Source organism: Odocoileus virginianus, chromosome 19, assembly GCF_023699985.2.
Source record: "Odocoileus virginianus isolate 20LAN1187 ecotype Illinois chromosome 19, Ovbor_1.2, whole genome shotgun sequence".
Taxonomy (NCBI): domain Eukaryota; kingdom Metazoa; phylum Chordata; class Mammalia; order Artiodactyla; family Cervidae; genus Odocoileus; species Odocoileus virginianus.
Window position 1 is genome coordinate 6048761 of NC_069692.1, and position 16443 is coordinate 6065203.

Here is a 16443-nt window from a genome sequence, read left to right on the forward strand (position 1 = left end):
TAACCCTAGGGATTCCTGGAGTCAGGAGGTTGCCAGTGGAAGCTACTAGCATCTTCACTAGGATGTCCACAAGTCATTGAGCATTCATCCCATGTCAGCAGATTCAGCAGCCCAGCCCAGACGCCTTATCACCAGGGGTGGGTCGTCAGGACTTGAGAGCTTGAGATTCTGGGTCCTGCGGGGCTCCGGAGTTGAAAGGGTAAAAGGTTTCTTGTCTTAGTCCATCCAGGCTGCTCTAAGAAAATACCACAGACTGGGTGGCTCCTCACCAACAGAAGTTTCTCACTGTCTGGAGGCTGGAAGTCTAAGAACAGGGTGTCAGCATGGTTGGGTGCTGGGGAAATCCCAATTCCAGGGAGCAGACTGTCGTCTTGGCTGTGTCCTCAAATTTGGCCAGGGGCAGGAGGGCTCTCGGGCCTCCTTGATAGAAGCACTCCATCCTCATCATTTGATTACCTCCTGTTAACCTTATCTTCCGATGCTGTCATCTTTAGGGTGAGGTTTCAACATAGGAGTTTGGGGGTGACACCTTCAGGGCGCAGCACTTCCAATGCAGTGGCCAAGAAGGCTGCTTTGAAACACGTGTGAGGAGCTCGCCTCAGAGTTCTGGGAGACACGTGGGGGAAAGGGGTTGGGGGGTGGTATTGATAGAATTCTATGGTAGTAGTTGGAAGCAGGGTCAGGGAAATACCAACATATTGGTTAGTTTTCAGTTGCCATCCGCTAGCAGATAATGTCAACACACCTTTTTAAAAATGTTCTCCAGAGCTCCAGATATGTTTCTAATGAGCAGTCATGTTTAAAAACAACTGGACTATATGGTGATGTTTCACTTTTATCTAGCTTGTTTCACTTTTTCTATTTCATGTTCAGTGCTCCCATTTCATTTAGTTTATGTTTTCCCATTTCTCCATCTCTTCATTTTTTTTAATGTTCTTTCTCAAGCCTTTATCAACCATAATAGAAAAGCTTTTGTGTGTATGTATATATATATATATATATATGTATATAGTATATATATTTTAAAAAACTTACAAATTTTTGCCTAACTAAAAAATTTATGACATTTTGATTCATTTGTTTGACTTAATATGAATAGAATGCTAAATTTTTAATTAAAAAAATAGATATGCAACAAGCAGCAAAGGCTTACTGTATAGCACAGGGAACTATAGTCAATGTCTTGTAATAACTGATGATGGAAAATAATTTCAAAAATAATATATGTGTGTTTGTGTAACTGAATCACCTGGCTGTGCACCTGGGACATTCTAAGTCAGCTGTACTTCAATAAAGTACACACACATATATATATAAAGAAAAAAATATATTTATTTATTTTTGGCTGCTCTGGGTCTTTGTTGCTGTGCATGGACTTTCTCTAGTTGTGTCGAGTGGGAGCTGCTCTCTGGCGTCAGTGTGCAGGCTTCTCGTTGTGGTGACTTCTTTTGCTGTGATGTGTAGGCTCTAGGTGTTCAGGCTTCAGTAATTCAACACGTGGGCTCAGTAGATGTGCTTGGACTCAGCTGCTCAGCAGCATATGCAATCTTCCCGGCCCAGGGATCGAACCTGTATCCCCTGCATTGGGAAGGTGGATTCTTAACCACTGGACCAGCAGGGAAGAATCTATCAGCAATCTTATTTAAAAAAAAAACAAAACCATTTGGGCGAAACCAAATACTATGATAGATACATAATGCATTTGCAGTTTTTAAAATTAACTGACTGTAGCATTTATTTAAACATAGAATCACATCCAACTTCCTTCTTCAAGGTCAGTGTCAACGTTAGAAGGGACGCCTTTTTCACATTCAGGGTCCAGAGATTCTTCTGAATTATTTAGACTGTTTCCATTTCCAAGTAGCATGGTAGACCTTTTGAAAGTCATTCTGCTTTAGCATTCATTGAAAAATATTGGTGTTTGATCTCCATTCCTGTTTGGCTAAACTTCAATTCCATTTGTTCCTAGATTAAATTATCAATTCAGTGTGACCTCTTGAATGTCACCTGGAAAGCTTTGATGTTCAGCACTGGGGCGATAACTCTTGAATCATCCACTCAGTTAATATTTTCTGAGCGCCTCCTGTGCACCAGGCTGTATGCTTAAAGAGAGCTGACACTGTGGAGGGAGAAGTGAGCATAAAAACAAGTAAACAGATAAATAAAGCTGTAATAAATGTAACTAATAAAACTTCAGCTGAGGGAGCTGGAGAGGGTTCTCCAAAGAGGGTGGTGCCCTCATGATGAATGAATCGGTGAAAGTCCTGGCTGTCCATTAACTACTTAACGAGTGTCTTCTCTGTGCCAGATGACATTCTAGACCTGGGGACACAGCAGTGAGCGCAACAGCAGGCAAAACACCCTGGGACCTGGTGGGATTTGTATTCTGATAGGAAGAGGTAGACAAACACATGTGTAAAACGGACCGATACATCAGATGCTAAGTGCTATGGTGAAAAATAAAGCACTGAAGGAAGAGTAGGGGGTTGTGGGGTTGGTGGGGGCACGGTGGTGGCTGGGGAAAATACAAAATCACGTGGTCAGGGAAGGCCTCCCCGAGAAAGTGAGCTTTGCGCCGGAAATGAGAATCTGTGACCTAGTGCAGAGCTGGCAAACTTTCTGAAAAGGGCAGCTGGGAAATACCTTAGGCTTTGGGAACCACACGATGTGCCTGCGTGCTCAGCCGTGTCTGACTCTTTGTGACCCTGGTGGACTGTAGCCCACTAGGTGCTTCTGTCTATGGAGTTTTCCAGGCAAGAACACTGGAGAGCGTTGCCATTTCCTTCTCGAGGGGGGATCTTTCCAACCCAGGGATCGAACTCGCATTTCCTGCATTGGCAGGCGGATTCTTTACCACCTAGCCACCTGGGAACCATACATAGAACCTCTGTTTTAATGGCTCAACTATGTTAATTTTTCTAGGGTGAAAGCAGCCGTGGAGAGTATGTAAATGAATGGATGTAGTTGTCTTCCAATACATTTTTTTTTTTTTTTTTTACTTTTTTTTTTTGGTCACACTGCAGGGCGTGTAGGATCTTAGCTCCCAACCAGGGATCAAACCTGCGGCCCCTGACCTGGAAATGTGGAGTTTTAACCTCAGGACCCCCAGGAAAGTGCCTACAACTGTATTTATAGACACTGAAATTGGTATCTCATAGGATTTTCACATGTCATGAAATACCATTATTCTTTTGGCTTCTTGTCAACCACTTAAAAGATAAAGACTGTTTTTGTGGGCTAGAATTGGCCTGAGGGCCTCCCTATGTTAGAGCCTGAGAGATTTAACTTAACTTTGCCCACCGGATATGAAGAACCAACTCATTAGAAAAGACCCTGATTCTGGGAAAGATTGAGGCAGGAGGAGAAGGGGACAACAGAGGATAAGATGGTTGGATGGCATCACTGACTAAATGAACACGGGTTTGAGCAAGCTCCAGGAGTTGGTGATGGACAGGGAAGCCTGGTGTGCTGCAGTCCATGGGGTCGCAAAGTGTCGGACATGACTGAGTGGCTGAACAAGAACAACTTCCCTTTAATTGCTTTGGATGACATGTAATGGTGTTTGGTTAATGATAAGGTGAAATGCAACTTTCCTGCTTCTGTAGATATCTTGCTATTTTAGGTCCAACAGCTTTGTTGTTGCTTTATGAAGAAAAGGAAAATTCATTCATCTAGTGACAGATACTCATTTCACTTATGTGAAATTTATGCCTTACAGCTGTTATTTCTAGACTCTGCTGTGCAATAGTAACTTTTATTTTCAACCCATCATATCACAGTATTGCTAAAGACATTTTATGTAGCAATTAGGAGTTTTACCAAACAGCATTGCATTGGGATGCAAGCTGTAGAAAAGTTGTTATAGAGTGGCTTAACTAATTATGGATTTATTTGTCTAATACTGAAAGGTTAGCTTGGGCTGCGTAAGACTAGTGTGGCAGCTATAAAATACCAAGGACTCAGGTTTCTGTTCTTCTGGTTGACCACCACCATTTTTGCATAAGGCATTGGTTTCCACATTTGCCAAATAGTTTCTGTACCTCCAGGCATCACGGGTGCATTTCTGCAAGAGAGAAAGAAGTTGTTGCTGTTCATCACTAAGTCGTCCAACTCTTTGCAACCCCATGGACTGTAGCTCTACAGGCTGTTCCGTCCTCCAGCATCTCCCGGGGCTTGCTCATGTTCATGTCCACTGAGTCAGTGATGCTATGTAACCATCTTATCTTCTGCTACCCCCTCTCCTTTTGCCTTCACTCTTTCCCAGCATCAGGGTCTTTTCCAGTGATTTGGTTTGCATCAGGTGGCCAAAGTATTGGAGCTTCTGCTTCAGCAACAGTCCTTCCAATGAATAGGTGCAAAATGGGCTTGGTCTTTTCATTCATTAAGTGGAGCCAAGGAGTGGCCACCTCACATCTACCTGGGCAGCACTGTGTTCTGTGATCGCCCCTAGCTACGGAGGAGTTTGAGTCGACAAGTTTTTGTAGCTGAGCACATTGCTTTCTTTCTTTCTTTTTTTTCCACATTGCTTTCTTAAATAAAATCAGTCTTTGGTTATTAAGAAAGGATGGGAGATTAGCTACTGGGTAAATAACTAGCATTATCTGCCATGGCTTGTAAGTGTTTTTGTTAAAAAAAACAAAAACAGCTACAAGGCTAAATTGACACAGGGGTGAAGGAAGTGACAGATACCCCACAATTTACTTGTTCTCTTTCACAAGTTTTCCTCCCCAGTTTCCTTTAATATTAATTGTAAGGTATATTTTGTTCCAGGGCAGTTGAAGTAAAGAAGAAAGCTCTTTGTCAAGGAAGTGATGGTGTGTGTTATTGTTATCTGAACCCTGGGTTTATGCCAGTATGTACAGTGCCCTTGATGGCTTCCTCTTGCCTTGTGGGAACAGCCTTTCCATTACCTGGTACCCCAGCCTCTCCCAGGTCCTGCCTGTCCCTGCCGCTCATCCCTGGCCTCCCACTGTTCCCACCACATTCACCTGATAAATCTCAAAATCAGCCCTAGTGCCGCGTGACTCATCTTCCTTCCTGCAGCTAATGTTGTAAGCAAACATCCCCCTTGAAACTTCCTTCTCTGGGGTAAATCTCTCCCTTTTGTTTATTTGGTTAATTTGCTGTCGTATCAATTTTCTGTGACCTTAGTTCTTTTTTATTTTTTTAAATTTTGTTAAAGCAAAATAGATTTCAATTCACCTTGTCTCAAAAATGTGAACTTTTTAAAAACTGATACTGCATTCTAAATGATTTTTTTTATGTGATGTCAAATAGCAAACTCAACAATAATAATTGGGAACATTAGATGTTATGTGCCAGGCAGTATTGTAAGCTACACATCATTTAAATGTAACCCATACAGTGATCCAATGAGGTAGGTAATACTATTGTTCCCATTTTAAAGATGGAAAAACTGAGGCACAGAGAGGTAACTTGGCTCAAACTCACCCAGTAAATAAATTAAGAAACCAGGATTTAAAGCCCTTTTTTTCCCCTCCTTTTTCTTATACATATAAAGAATCAAGGAGGCCAGCAAGCAACAAAACGCTCAGAGTCCAGCTTCACACCCTGTTAGGAAGCATGATTTATGTAAAATGCCCCAGTTCTCTATGAACCCAGACTACCATCCCCCTCCAGGTTGTTTTCTATGGGACATTCTTTCGCTCTCAAATTAATTTCTTGTATTTAATCTTGTGAATATAGATGCATTCACATTTTTCAAAGAAATGTACATCCATGGAGGGCGAACTCTTGCTCTCAGTCTCCCCCTCCTTCATGCCCTGCTCCCTGGGTCACCACTTTTGTTCATTTCTTATATAACCTTCAGCCATTTTTCTAAGAAATGAAACTACAAGTAAATATAGATATGTTCCTTTTTTTTTTTTCTATTTTTTAAAAAAGTGCTTAGTGTACACACAAATCTGCTTTTATTTATTTATTTTTTTTCCACTTATAAATCTTGGGAAACTTTTCATAGCAGTGTCAACGGTACATACAGAATTTCTCTTTTTTTATTGATTAAAAAATGGTTTAGAAAGTATTCAGGTGTTTTATTTTGTTTTTTGGTGGCACCATATGGCATGCAGGATCTTAGTTCCCTAACCAGGAATAGAACCCATGCCCCCTGCATTGGGAGCATGGAGTCTTAACCACTAGACCACCAGGAAAGTCCCTCCTTATTTCTTTCTAAGATGCATAGTATTAAAGTGGTCTCTTTGCACATTAACCTGGTCATGCCTCTCCTGATTTTCTCTTAAAATACAGATAAAATTGCAGTTAGCTCCTGATGCTACCATCAGCCATTGCCAGTGTGAGTGATGACCTGTCCTTTGCTTCCTGAAGGTTGATAGGGTATAATGATTCATCTGAATTTTCTTCTTAGAGTAATGACCATTTTCCCACCAGTTTTATTAAGGTATAATTGACATACCACACTGTATAAGCTTAACGTGTATAGCATAATGGTTTGATGTATGTATACACTGTGAGTTGATCACCACAGTAAGTTTAGTTAACATCCATCACCCCATGCCATCTGAATTTTAATATTCCTCAATACAACCTGCAGATCCTGGTTTTAAGGAAGAGGGATGTTGAGACATGGACACTCCTAGACATTGCTAATGTAAATTGAAGAATGTAATTTGAGGAATGTAAATTGAGGTGGCTGTTTTGAAAGACATTTTTAGCTTGAGTCCTTCAGGAATCTGAAAAATGTCTTTGCCCTTTCACCTGGCTTTAATCCATAGGGCTTTGTCCTAAAATAGTATTGAGGTGGTGGTGGCTTAGTTGCTAAATCATGTCTGACTCTTGTGATCCCATGGACTGTAGCCTGCCAGGCTTCTCTGTCCATGGGATTCTCCAGGTGAGAATACTGGAGTGGGTTGCCATTTTCTTCTTCAGAGGATTTTCCTGAGCCAGGAATCGAACCCAGGTCTCCTGCATTGCAGGCAGTTTCTTTACCATCTGAGCCACCAGGGAAGCCTGTATCATATATATGGAAAACCAAGATAAGTTTCATTTTTGATCACACTTATGAGTGATTGACAGAGGAGGCAGTGGCGACCCACTCCAGTACTCTTGCCTGGAAAATCCCATGAATGGAGGAGCCTGGTAGGCTGCAATCCATGGGTTTGCGAAGAGTCGGACCTGACTGAGCGACTTCACTTTCACTTTTCACTTTCATGCATTGGAAAAGGATATGGCAACCCACTCCAGTGTTCTTGCCCCAAGAATCCTAGGGACGGGGGAGCCTGGTGGGCTGCTGTCTATAGGGTCACACACAGTCGGACACGACTGAAGTGACGCAGCAGCAGGAGTGATTGAAATGTGCTGGGTACGTAGAACTCCAAACAAACAGGGACGTTAAATCCAGACCCTTTTCTCTGTTTAGGTTTTGGTAGTGGCTGTTGGATAGTAGAATTGTAGGTAACTTTTTGTTTGTTCTACAAAGATCAGTGGGGGTCCACTGAACAAGGATTTTAGGACAATGACATGATTGTCTTGAGAAGAACAACCACTAGGACTTTGATCAAAATAGGTGAACACTTTGAACCTCAGGGATGATGAACTCTACCTGGTAGGGTTGTAAGGGAAAATTAAGTAGGATGGCTGATAACGGAGTTACAAAGTAACATATATTTTGAAATAGTATGAGTGAGAAGGAAAAGTTAACTTTTTCAGACTTGAGAATGGCTTAATTCAAGAAATTGAGATAATGGCATTTTCAACTTGGATTTACAACCACATGGTAATTCTCTCCTTTTATAATATTGAGCTTAAAGATGTCATATTTTGTCAGCCTTTGATTTCTATCTGTACTAATTATGCCATCTCCTTATTTATTCATAGACTTGAACCCAGTGATCTGGGTTTCCATATATAAGGTATGGGCCTCCCAATGCCTCTGTCCTCCTGGCATTTAACAGACTTCCACCTCAGAGAAACATGTCACCGAAGCCTTGGGGGAGGAGTTGGATTGGTGGGGTAGGGCTGGAAGGGATTGGTTGGGGCTATCGGTATATGAAGGTTTGTTCTTCAGCATTTTATTTTTTTTGTGTTGAGAGGTCTTTCTAGCTGCTTAACTTCTCAAAATGATTCTTTCCTTTAGCATTATAACATTTACTTCACCTCTTAAGGTGTTTTTTTTTTTTTTCTTCTTTTTTTTTTAAGGCTGCATCTCAGCTTTGCAGTATCTTAGTTCCCCAACCAGGGATCAAACCTGCATCCTCAGCAGTGAGAACATGGAGTCCTAACCACTGGACTGCTCGGGAATCCCCTTGTTTGTTTTTTGTGCATATTTCCCAGAATCATCTAGAAAAAGCGCATCTGTTTGCTTATGTCTTATATGCTGTGTTGGAGATACTGAATATTGTCACCCCGTCTTAGTCTGTTAATACATACCTTAAATGACAAAATTTCTAACAGTTGGAAAACCTGCACAGGTGTTGGCAGCCCTTCAAGGGCATACCTGACCCCTAGTGACGGGAAGGTCGTAAAGGTCAGAGAAACAAGGAGGGTTAAGAAAGGGGGTTCACAGTGAGGAGCTCCTTGGTGCTGACTCACCGTGGAAGTGGAGGACACCGTCCGCCTGTGAGGTGGTGAAAGGACGCGTTCATGACAGTGGCTACGGCTGTGGAATATCCGAAAGAGGCCGCTGAGGGGAATAGAAGTGTGGCCGCTCCCAGGAATCAGTGAAGTGTCAGCATCTCAGATGGGCTATATGTGGTTTTCAAATGGTTGGGGGCACAGGGGGTCTTTGTGACTGTGCCTGTCAACTTCGAGGGGCGGGAGGGGAGTGGTTATGGCTCCCAGAAAGCTAGTGAATCTCCCACCTCAGACCTAGTCTGTCCCCCCCAGACCGTCTGAGATGTGCCCCAGAATTCTGTGTACAAATCACTGTGTCAGGGCTTGCTTAGCCATCCTCTTGATAACCAGGGAGTGGTGGTGTGTGGCGTCTGCAAAAATCAACTCTTTTGGGGAGGGGTGGCTCAGTGGCCTTTGACAAGGAGCAATCAAATCTAGTTCACATGGGAAACTTGTGCATATGGTTTCAGAGAAGCGTTTCTCCTCATGTATTTGTCTTCTCTCTGCAGATAAAGAAGAAACAGCAGGATGTGGTTAGATTTCTGGAAGCCAACAAGATAGAGTTTGAGGAGGTGGACATCACAATGTCAGAAGAGCAGAGACAATGGATGTATAAGAACATCCCCCCGGAGAAGAAGCCTGCTCAGGGCAACCCTCTGCCACCTCAGATATTTAATGATGACCAATACTGTGGAGTAAGTAGCTAGATTGTTACCACATCATTTCTTTGCCTGGGGTGCAGTTGGGGTTTTTCAGTGCAGACTGTGACCTCCTCACCTAGTACCTATTCAGGTCCACAAATCTAAGAGAGAGTGAAGTTAAGTGGGCGTGTGAGTCCAAGGTCACAGACTATGTCTTCCTGTTTGCTTTGAGACAAGGGGATGGGGAGAGAAGCTGGTGTATATGCGTGTTTATTGTGTTCTACATTTTAAAGCATATTTTTTGATTCATACATTTTTGGGGACAGAATGAAAAGGGTATGTTCTTAAATATTTATTTCTCTAAAACTGCTAATACCTGATTATAAATCAGCGTTTTGCTTTTTGATGATCATGAACCAGATGGATCATTGGTGGTGGTGGTTCAGTTGCTAAGTCATGTCCGACTTTTGTGACCCCAAGAGCATGCTAGGCTCTTCTGGGTCATTATGAACAGCTAAAATATATCAGATGCCTTCTTGCTGTATGTGGCACTGAGAAAGTGAAGGCATTTTCAACTAATTGTCTATTTTCCTTCTTATTCCTTAGGTTAAAAATTTATTTTGAGAAATCTCTCTAATGAGTAGTTAGGATTTGCTTTCTGCCAGAGCTCTAAGTATGTAAGTCAGTGTTTATTTTGAGACCTGCATTGCACTTCTTTAAGGATGGCCTGGAGAAGGAGGAGGGGCTACAGTGTGGAGGTACTTACGGTGAAATAAAGAACTGGGTTGTCACTAGAATGGAGAAACGGGGTAACAGTGCTTTTGGTGGTTCAAAAGGAAACGGGTGTCCATGAACATGAGAGAGAATGAAATGTTGAAACATAAAGCCATAAAGATTGTGCCCAGCATCTTTGCATGTCATGAAGAGAGAAATTGAACCTGGTGCTAGACACTGATTTAAGTTCTAGAACCGCTTTGTGTTGGCTTGACGCCTTTGAAAGTCACATCTCTTTATACCTCAATTTTCTCATCTTTACACAAAGGATGATAGTGTCTATTTTACTTCCCAGGATATTTGTGATTGTTTCTAAAGTACTCCTAAAATTCTATACCCAGCCAAATTACCACTCAATTACAAGACCAGAATAAAGGCATTTTAACAGCTGCAGAATCTGAGGAACAGAATTCAACAAAACCACTGGATTTTTGTTTTAAGTTTTCTTGCACTGTTTAACTAATAGCTTTCTTTTATTTTTTAATATTTACTTATTAATTTGGCTGCACTGGGTCTTAGTTGCCACATTCGAGATCTTCCATCTTCGTTGTGGTATGTGTGGCATGTGGAAACTCTTACTTGTGGCATGTATGTGGGATCTAGTTCCCTGACCAAGGATCAAACCTGCATCCCCTGCATCAGAGTATGAGTCTTAGCCACTGCATTACCAGGGAAGTCCTAGCAGTTTTATTTTGAATTGTACAGTTTACAGATTTTCAACTTCTCTCATTGTGGTCTACAGGCACAAAAGTACTGATCCATTTTCTAGACTCTATAATCGTGAGTGGGATACACCCTTGGTTACCATATACTTTCCCTAATAAAATATGTGATCATGGCACAAAAAAATCCACAAAAATAGTAACCTTTATTCTTATATAATAATGCAGCGTACTTCTTGTTGATGTTGCCTCTTCAGACCCTGAAGTGTGACCATCCTCTGCTCTCGACTTGTCTATGCATTTCTCTACCCACTTGCTGCTTATGTGGTTCAGGACTATCGGCATCTCCTAGTTTTATTTTAAAAGTGGAGCTGTTTTTAATCCTTGTTGTTTCATAGCCCTAATAAGAGGAGGGAGGTAGAGACATCTTTGGTTTGTCACCATAAAAGCCAAAGTCTTCAGGGCCCTTTTGAGTAGAGGAATGTGTTTAAAGAATAAAAAGGAATGGGATGTGAAATAAAGTTAATTCCTTTTCTTTATCTTCACTTCTTTATGACTTTATAAATCTATGTATACCTTTGCCCTGTGGAGTCTATGGAATTTTTTTCAGGTAGGCTGGCAGCTGGCTAGAAGCTTCCATATTTATTAACTGTGCCAGATGAATGGCATCTTCTCTGCTTGAGCAGAGTCATTCCCACAGTGGTGGTGACAGCAATGTTGTGTGTGCATTCTGTCTTTATAGTCAGTTCTGGCAGCAGTTTTGAAGACAGTGTCTGCTTTTATCAAGGTCCAGTAAATTCAGCTTTGACGAAAACAAAAGAATCGGAGGGCAGTGAACCATGGCTTCATTCAAACCACCTGCTTCTGTGCCCCTTTCTTTGCCCGGGGACAGTTTATGAGTGGTCTTATCTGGGTGGATAACCTGTGGAAACCTGCCGTATTGGAAATGACAGGATCCAGTAAGCACCAAGATTCTCCTTTTTCCTGAACTGGCTGGAAATTTTACTACTTTGTTTTAAACTGGACGGGCTAGGCCTGTGAGACATTCATAGCTGCTAAGCTGTTTGCTCACCAGTGTGGACAATTGCCCTCTCTCTCCTTTAGCTTTTGAAAATCCTGCCTTTAGCATTTGAGATTTCCCACCAAATGAAAGCACCCTGGATTTGGACATCAAGGAAATGATGCAGAAATAGCAGCAGTTGGAGGTGGCTCAGTGAGTTCCAGGGAGTGATGGGGCCAGGTGTAGGCTGGTGGCTGGACACTGTATGTTTGGCGTCTTAAGGAAGCTGATCCCGGGATGTGGCCTGGATGTGTAGTTGGCTTCCCAGACATGGAAATTCCTCTTCTTTTCTAAACTGGATCTCCAGCCCTAATATGGATTCTGTGAGTTCCCCCCATACCTTTGTACATTTCTTTCCTTTTAAGTTGCCAGTGTCTATTTCAGTTGTTTGTGGACAAGAGCACTTATTAACCCAGATCGGTTGCTCTTGCTATTTCCATGAAATGTCCTACCAGGAGCAGGATTCGTCTCTGGAAATGAAATCCTAAAGATCAACATCCCGACATGTAGGCTTTTCTCATTTTAGAAATCTCAGATCCTCATGTTCAGGTTTAAATTCTGTTCTCCGTCTGTGGAACAGGCATGTGTGGAATGCACCAGAAATGAAAATGCACACATCTGCACAAAATGAAAACATTTCCTCCCATTTCTTTTCTCCCTCCCTATTTAGAAGGAAGAAAATAAAAAGCAATAAAAGATTGGGATTTCTTTATATATATTTTTTTCTTAAAAATATTTATCATTAAATTTACTTTTTTTTTTGGTTGCTCCCCTCGGCATGTGGGATTTTAGTTCCCCAACCAGGGACTGAACCTTCACTTCCTGCAGTGGATGCACAAAGTGTTCACCACTGGACCGCCAGGAAGACCCCCAAATTTACTGTCTTAACCCCTTTTAAGCGTACAGTTGAGTAATATTATGTATATTCACAATGCTATAAAACAGGTCCCCAGGATTTTTCATCTGGCAGAACTGAGATTCTTATACCCATTAAATACACCTGTTTGTCCCCTCCCGTAGCCCCTGGTAACCATCATTCTACTTTATATATCTATTGAATTCGACCACCTTAGAGACCTCCCGGAAGTGAAATCATACAGTATGGGTCCTTTCTGCTATGTCAGAGGACAGAGCACAGTGTCCTCACGGTTCATCCGCCATGTATGTCTATCCATTAAGACTGCTGTAACAAAATACAACAGACTGGGTAGCTTACAAACAACAGAAATTTATTTCCCAGAGTTTTGGAGGTTGGAAGATCAGGGTTACACTGGGGTTGGGTTCTGGTGAAGGCCCTCTTCTGAGTTGCAGATTGCCAACTACTATAGTACCCTCTTGTAGTGAAGGGGTTAATGGAGTTGTAATCTCATCCAAGAGGGCTCTACAGACCTAATGTATGAATTTTGAGGGGCTTCTATTGTACGTGTATATCACATTTTGCTTTTCTACTCATCCATGATGAACATTGGGTTGCTTCTACCTCTTGGCTGTTGTGAATAGTGCTGCATGAACATGGGTTTGCAATATCTCTTCAAGGTACTGTTTTCAGTTCTTCAGGATACATACATAAAAGTGGAATTGCTGCATAGCATATGCTAATTCTGTTTTTAATTAATTGAGGAACTGCCAAACTTTTTCACAGTGGTTGGACCATTTTATATTATAATCCCACCAGTAGTGCACAAAAGTTCTAACTTTTCCATATCCCCACCAACACTTGCTATTTTCTGTTCTTTGGATTTTTGGTGTTTGTTGTTGTTGTTGAGAGTAGCCATCCTAATGGGTGTAAGGTGATACCTCATTGTGGTTTTGATTTGCATTTCTTTGATGATTAGTGATGTTGAACATCTCCTGTACTTTTGTTTTCTGTTTGTATATTGTCTTTGGAGAAATGTCTATTCAAGTCCTTTGCCCAGTTTTTAATTGGATTATTTGACTTTTTTTCACTATGTAGAAATTCCTTTTGTATATTCTGAATATTAACCTCCTATCAGATATGTAATCTGCAAAAATTTTCTCCCATTCTTAGGTTGCCTTTCACTTTTCTTGATTGTATCTTTTGATGAACAAACTTTGGTTTGATGTTGACTCATTTGTCTGTTTTTGTTTTTGTTGCCTGGACTTTTGGAGTCATACTCAGGAAACCATTACTTGCCAAATGCAGTGTTATGAAGCTTTTTCTGTATGTTTTCTTTGAGAAATTTTGTAGTGTGGAGGTCTTATGTTTTGGTCTGTAATTCTTTTTTTTTTCCCTGCTGATTTTTTTTATGGTATAAGATAAGGGTCTAGCTTTATTCTTTTGCGTGTTATTATCTAGTTTTCCTAATACCATTTATTGATGACACTGTGCTTTTCCCATGGAGTGATCTTGACGCTTTTGTTCAAGATCATTTGACTGTATATGTGAGAGCTTATTTATTTATTTATATTTTGAATTTTATTCTGTTTCACTGGTCTATATGTCTGTCTTTATGCAAGTACCACACTGTTTTGATTACTGTAACTTTGTGATATGTCTTGAAATTGGGAAGTGTGATTTCTTTGTCTTCAAACTTGTTTTGGCTTGAGATTCTGTATGAATTTTAGAATTTTTTTCTTATTTCTGCAAAAAAAAAAAGCCATTAGAATTTTGATATGGAAATGTTGGATCTTTAGATTGCTTTGGGCAGCATTGACATCTTGATAATAATAAGTCTTTCAATCTATGCACATGGGATTCCATTTTACATGTCTCTGTTCTTTTTTTTAAGCAATGTTTTGTAGTTTTTAGTGTTCAAGTCTCTTACCTCTTGGTTAGGTTAATTCCTAAGTGGGTTTTTTTTTTTTTTTTTTTAGTGCTATTATAAATGGGATTATTTTCTTAACATCCTTTTCCAATTGTTGATTATTAGTGTGTAGAGACACAAGTGAATTTTATATGTTGTTTTCTTTTTTGTCCTGCAACTTTGCTAAATAAGTTTATTAATTCTTTCATTTTATTAAAAAGTTGGGAGTTTGAAATGGGAATGCAGCCAAATTTTATTTGACTTGGGGTCATGTTAACCAGTTTGTGGATTCGCCATCTAGCGGGGAAAGATACAATGACCATTCACGTAATTGAAATGAGCAGATATGTGTTTGGCTGCTGCTGCTGCGTCGCTTCAGTCGTGTCTGACTCTGTGCGACCCCTTAAACGGCAGCCCACCAGGCTCCTCTGCCCATGGGATTTTTCAGGCAAGAATACTGGAGTGGGTTGCCATTGCTTTCTCCGATGTGTTTGGCTAAGGATGCCAATACTTAGAATTGGGTTGTGGGTGAAGTGGGTGAAGATGAAATGACGTGGAATCTGTGGCTGGAACTACTCATGTAGTGTCCTGTCTAATGAAGAGAGGGCAGTTCAGCTAAGAGACAGATGGCAGACTTTTATAGAAAAATTAACTTTTGATTAGTTTCCATGAGGCAACCTATAAAATTATCTATTATTTTAAAACTATTGAATTACTTTTTTTGCACTTTTAGATCTTATTTGGAAAATATTAAATTTGTACCTAAGCATTGGATGTATTGCTCACCAAATAAGATTACATTAATGCTATTGACAGTTTTGTTTAAGTAGTGATTTGAGGGACAGCTGTGACTGCCTTTCTCCATATGACCTTGGTCACTTGGAGTCTGAAAGTAGAGGACAGCTAGGGTAGACTTCAGGAGGCACAGAAATGCTGAATGACCAGCAATGGTTCTCTGTGGCGTCTCCTACCCTTTTCTTTGTTAGGTGTGAAAGGAAACGAGATATGTCAGCATTTTCTGCCTATGGGTAAAGGCTCAGAAGCACACTAGAATACCTAAATGTACGCAGTTGTATCGTTCCCAAGTGCAGTGTTTGTGTAACTTTTGAAAAGATTGTCTCTGGGTGATATATTTTAAGTGTGTTTTAGAATCTTTTCTGAAACTGAAGAACCAACTCCTTTAATTATTAGTTTTACAAATCCCTACCTCATACATGTAATTTTATTTTAAAAAAGATCACACACGTACATATATATAGTCATCCCTGACCAATCTAGACAGCATGTTAAAAAGGCAGAGACATTACTTTGCCAACAAAGGTGTGTCTAGTCAAGACTATGGTTTTTCCAGTGGTCATGTATGGATGTGAGAGTTGAACTATAAAGAAAGCTGAGCGCCAAAGAATTGATGCTTTTAAACTCTGGTGTTGGAGAAGACTTTTGAGAGTCCCTTGGACTGCAAGACGATCCAACTAGTCCATCCTAAAGGAGATCAGCCCTGGGTGTTCATTGGAAAGACTGATGCTGAAGCTGAAACTCCAATACTTTGGCCACCTCATGCGAAGAGTTGACTCATTGGAAAAGACCCTGATGCTGGGAGGGATTGGGAGCAGGAGAAGGGGACAACAGAGGATGAGATGATTAGATGGCATCACTGACTTAATGGACATGAGTTTGAGTAAACTCCAGGAGTTAGTGATGGACAGGGAGGCCTGGTGTGTTGCAGTCCGTGGGGTTGCAATTGACTGAGTGATTGAACTGAACTGGCATCTGCAGGGAAGTGGGTCCAGGACCGTGAATGAGCATTCTGTGCCCTGCTTTGTTTCTCCAACAAAAATAGCTTCCATGTCATTGCAAGCTTAGTTTTTTAGATGTTGCATCTTGTTTCCTTGGATGGACTATTAGAGGGCTTCACTGGTGGCTCAGACGATGAAGAATCTGCCTGTAATGCA

General features: G+C 41.0%; 1 protein-coding gene across 1 annotated transcript in view; it reads left to right on the forward strand.

The window, feature by feature from the left end:
- The window catches only part of SH3BGRL2 (SH3 domain binding glutamate rich protein like 2), a 91968-nt gene that overhangs the window by 56954 nt on the left and 18571 nt on the right, over positions 1 to 16443 (forward strand). The window contains exon 3 of the mRNA XM_020899248.2: positions 9099 to 9284. Coding sequence (XP_020754907.2) covers positions 9099 to 9284 — 186 coding nt within the window. The remainder of the gene's footprint in view (positions 1 to 9098; positions 9285 to 16443) is intronic.